Source organism: Camelina sativa, chromosome 2 (genome assembly GCF_000633955.1).
Source record: "Camelina sativa cultivar DH55 chromosome 2, Cs, whole genome shotgun sequence".
Lineage (NCBI taxonomy): Eukaryota > Viridiplantae > Streptophyta > Magnoliopsida > Brassicales > Brassicaceae > Camelina > Camelina sativa.
Genome location: NC_025686.1, coordinates 15,116,291 through 15,121,696, shown reverse-complemented (window position 1 = coordinate 15,121,696; position 5,406 = coordinate 15,116,291). Strand labels below are relative to the sequence as shown.

The 5,406-nt window shown below is 36.4% G+C and overlaps 1 protein-coding gene across 1 annotated transcript; it reads right to left on the bottom strand.

Annotated features, from left to right (window-relative positions):
* On the bottom strand, window positions 1,734-3,545 carry LOC104752371. The gene has a single exon (XM_010474492.1). It carries the CDS (start codon window positions 3,543-3,545, stop codon window positions 1,734-1,736), a length of 1,812 nt encoding a protein of 603 aa, XP_010472794.1.

Here is a 5,406-nt window from a genome sequence, read left to right as displayed (position 1 = left end):
CTTCACATATATCATGTTACTAACAACCTACTTTATCATGCACACAAATCCACACAAACACATTCAATTAACAAACAATTATTGAGTCTATACTCAGCAACTATCGAAGAGTATATAAGGAAAGAGATTACTGCATATCCGCAAATACCACCCTCACCTTAGCAATTGGATTTAATCCTTGGTTTAGAAATAGCAACAACAGAACCTTGCTTTAGCAACAATCTTGGTCTGCAATGATTTAGATGACAACAATCCATTAAATAATCCATGGTTATTCCAATAAACCAAATCCAAACACATGCCTCGGTTTAACATTTCTATGCTTGACTTTGTGCTTCTTAATTAAATCGATCAACCACAGTTTAATAATTAAACCAAACCAATATAATTATCCCCCAGTTATACATGATCGCACAACACCACACTTTTTACGTACTCACATAATTGAGTTCGGTAATGGACCTTAATTACACAAACTGTTTCCGGTTTAGTTGGTTTATGCTCCCGGTTCAATAATCAACAAAACAACACAACACAAACACGCACGAGACTAAGCTCCACCGTTTACCTCTCTCTCTCTGCAACTTCTCTCGACGGACATGTTTGGTGGCTCCAAGAGAAGGTTCAGCCCACGGTGGTTACGTCATCATGGCTCAACAATCAAAACCAAAACAACACAACATATCATAAGTCAATGCCCAAAAACTTCCTGCACAAGTTACAAAAGAAATCTAGGGTTTCCTTACCCTTAATGGCCTCGACAATGGCTACGACTGCTCCGGTGACAGGAAATTGACATCCCCGGTGAAAGACGGTGGTTGACTGACCAACGGTGGTGATCGGTGGTGAGCGACGGGAACGATGGAGACCAAAAAGAACAACAGACCTTTATCTACGCTTCTCCTCCACGAGACTCACGGCAACAGTAGAGGATCACGGCGACGACAACAATCTCACTCTTATTGACTTAGGGACGTTTTACTCAAGATCTCTTCCCTTTGTAAAAGAGCAACGGCGATAGACGCGTATACATACCTATGTATCCACGAGCACACACTCACAATACACATATAACCTTGTCGTTTTGTCTTTTGATCAACTTAGGTCTTTAAGGGCTAATCTTAATAATAAAACAAACCGGCCCAATAAGAATTAAGAAATCGGGGTGTTACAAACAACATTTCCATATGTTTCCCACCAATAAACTAAAAATGTAAAATATAAACCAATGTAAATGATCTAAGTAAATAAAAGTCATGCTCGCGATGGAGTAGAAGTAGAACTACATGCTCGTGTTATGTAAAAATCTGCAAGTGTTCTGTTTGAAAAAAACCTGCAAGTGTTCTGTTTGAAAAAACCTGCAAGTGTTCTGTTTGAAAAAAACCTGCAAGTGTTATGTTTGAAAAAACCTGCAAGTGTTCTGTTTGAAAAAAACCTGCAAGTTTTATGTTTGAAAAAACCTGCAAGTGTTCTGTTTGAAAAAAAACCTGCAAGTGTTATGTTTGAAAAAACCTGCAAGTGTTCTGTTTGAAAAAAACCTACAAGTGTTCTGTTTGAAAAAAAACCTGCAAGTGTTCTGTTTGAAAAAAACCTGCAAGTGTACCAATGAAACGATGATACAAAATGATACAAAGAAACGATGATGCAAATCCATGCTGTTTGAAAAAAAACCTGCTCGTGCTCATGTTTTTAAAAAACATGATTGTGCTATGTTTCAACTACATGCTCGTGCTCTATATGAAATAAACATGATCGTGCTTTGTTTGATTAATACCTGGATCATAATCCTCCTTCTGGCAGCCTAGGATGGCCCATGGTTTTCCAAAGTTTCCTTCTTTGTTTTTGTAAATCGCCAGTTCAGAGTTGATGACTTGACATTGTGTGTTGACATCATTGGGGAAAAATGTAGAGACACACTTAAAGACTGCATTTGATACCTCATCATTGGAGGCTTGGCTTGAATCTTTATAGAAGTAGTATGGATTCAACAAATAACCTGTCAGATGCAAAGGATTGTCAAGTCGACCCTTGATCTTTTCTTCAATGATACTCAATATCGGCTTAACATTTTTTTCCACATGTTTTAATCCATCACTGATCTGTTTCTTTGCTTCTATCAGTTCTCCATGCAGAAATCCCATTGTAGGCTTCTTATCTCCATCAACAAGTCGAAGCAGTTTGACCAATGGTCCAAAAACTTTCAAGCACATTATCACCCCATTCCAAAATTTAACACTCATCACTGTGCTAAATGCCTTGATGCCTTTGGAATGTTTCGACCATTTGCAGTTTCTCCACTCACTGCTAGAAAACATGGCTGATAGTTGATCCCTCTTGTCCAAGAGACTTTGCAAAGTAAGAAACGATGATGCAAATCTAGTAACACCAGGTCTCACAATGTCTGTCCTAGTTGTGAATGTTCTCATCAACGCCAATGTCTTATGATGAGCATATATGAAGATTGTGAATTCTTTTGCCATCTTAATTGTACCTTTGAACCTTGTGAGTTTCGAGATGCTTTCCAGCATCAAATTGATGGAGTGAGTTGCACATGATGTCCAGAATATACTCGGCTTGATCTCTTTCAACATTTTTGCCGCAGCCATATTGTTAGCGGCATTATCAGTAACCACTTGAACTACATTCTCTTCACCAATCTCCTCAATGCAGCCTTTGACATACTCAAAAATATATCCACCTGTAAGAGCCTCATCTGAACTATCTTTACAAGAGCGAAACATTGTACCTCCTTTGCAATTGACACACAGATTCATGATACTTCTCCTCTTTCGATCAGACCAAGCATCTGTCATCACCGTGCACCCATTCTTCTTCGAATCTTCTTCTTGTGGTTTCAGCAAACCATGAACTCTATCAACTTCTTCCTTAAGTAAAGGCTCTCGAAGTTGGTGTTGACTTGGTGGTGTGAGTCCTGGACCAAATTGTCCTATAGCTTCAGCCATTAGCTTAAACTCATCGTTTGCAATGGTATTGAAAGGAACCCCTGAAGCATACACCCACCTAGCAATATATTGTTGAACCTTGTGTAGCTTCTCTTTCCAAAGAGCATCATTGATATTTTGTTGCCTAGTTGGAAGAGGTCTAGATTTTGGATTGATGTTTGTTGCAAACTTATCCATCGGACCAAGTGTCCTTTGCATCTTTCTTGAACCCATTTCTTCAAGCTCAATCACATCATCCATATCTCCACTGCCATGAACATTAACTTTCTGCTGCAGCTCATCATCTAGAGTTACCTTCTTCTTCTTCTTCTTCTTTGCTTCCTCGATAGCATTCTTGCACATCTCTTGATCATCCTTTGATGATCTTGGACAAGCAGAAACATTTCCAGGAATTCTGGCAATGTGTTCTTTTATCCGATAAACACCACCTGAAAATTCTTTCCCACACAATTTGCATTTAACTTTGTCAAGATTTTTCGAATCAGACAACATTCCATATTCCCAAGCAACATCTTTAGAGTTTCTCTTCAAAACTGTTGAATCTGATGCTCCACTAGATTCCTCATTCAAACCAGAATCCATTGGAACTTGAATAAAAAAAATTACAAAAGACAAATCTGCAGTGAGATTCCAACTAAAACGATTCGTAACACTGCTTGACTAGATCAAAACATAGTTTCGATATTAAAACAGAGTATAGCGAAGACAACAATGATCGAATGATGTTCTCTAATCAACATAGTTCTCTAATCAAGAAGACAACAACGATCGAATGAAGTTCTCTAATCAACAAGACAACAATGATAGATGATAAAGCCAACAAAGAAAGATCAAAATCAAAACAAGAGAAGGAGAGTAAATCAAACCTGCAACTGTATGTATATCGAATGAAGTTTGAGAACAAACAACCTAAGTGTCACGGCAGTAGAAAGAAACGATAATAAAGCTTAGGGTTTTATCAATTTATAGGGTTGTATTTTGAATGAAGGTTAAAAAAATAAAAACGTATTATATATACGATAACTGTATAGGCAACCGCATATACGCCGTATAAGCAACTGTATTAGACCAAGCAGTATATGTTAAGCGTTTAGACAAGAAACGGTACACTAGATCACCGTACACCATATGGAGCCCATATATGCGGCCGCCCAGGCCGTATTTTAGAACACTCTCAAAAACTATTCATTTACCAAGGAAGGTGGTGCCTGAGCGGCTAATATGAAACTATACCAACTCGGCAACTATACCATCAAATCAAGATATTGACTCTTAACCCATGATCTTAATGATACTCATAATCTCTCTGCCATCCCTGGATCATAGCTCAGTTGATTTGAATAATAAGATTTGGACATTTCCAATTATTCCAAATATAAAACACTTTCTTTGGAGGATACGTACTATGTCGAGCTTTGGCTGTCGTCGTCACTGGTCAATTGCCTCTCTGAATGGTGAGAGATGAATCAATTTTTGCATAAACACACTCCAATTCTTGGTTAAGTAATTGTGATGCTCTTGACCAAATATGATTTATGGTATACTTAGATTTGTAATTGTTGAACTTTGATTCACAGAACAGAGTATGAGTGAAAGAGTAAATAAGAAGAACAGAGAATGATCTAGGGTCTCGGTTGAATTATTGGTTATGTTATTTATGTTGGATCCTGATTTAGAAACATGTTAGGTTGATGATTTTTGTTGGTTATAATTGATATTGTATTTTAATATATTAGATTTGGTTGATATATCTTCTGCTGTGTATGTTTGGTTATTGATGGTTCTGCTGTGCATATTTAGTTATTGATGATTTATTGATTGGATATAATGAGATATTATGGAGTATTTAATTATATTGTTATTATTAAAATAAACGGGTAAACGATTCTCTCTTCTACTCAAAACACAACTTTGATAATTCTTAAAACTGAATGTGTTACAACTTACAATACAAAGATATCGTCTTTTCATATATAGGACTTAACCGACATTACCGAAACAACCCAAAGAATAAGAGTTGTAACTCTTCGCTCATCTAATAGACACGACACCTAATGTATGAAATTTATAGACCTAAGTAAAACATCTAATATATTAAAAGAGAAGTCGAGAGAGCTCACAGCCAATCTCACAAAAATTAACCTCCTTTGCCCTTAATGAAAAATGCCCTTAAAAATATTTCGGAGAAGCTTTTCCTCTCTATTTAGGTTGCTGAAACGCACCACATTCATCCTCAGACTTAAGATTACTAATTTGCCATTAATGAGATTCAAAACTGGACCTTTTTACCCTTTTCTAAGTTTAAAACAATTTAAAACGAAAATTTAAAAAAAAAAACGAAATTTGTTTTACAAAATCGAAAATCTAATGTATTTACGCAATATCTCTTTTTAAAAAATGGAAGATAAATATTAGAATATATTACGAATATTTGTTTAAAGAA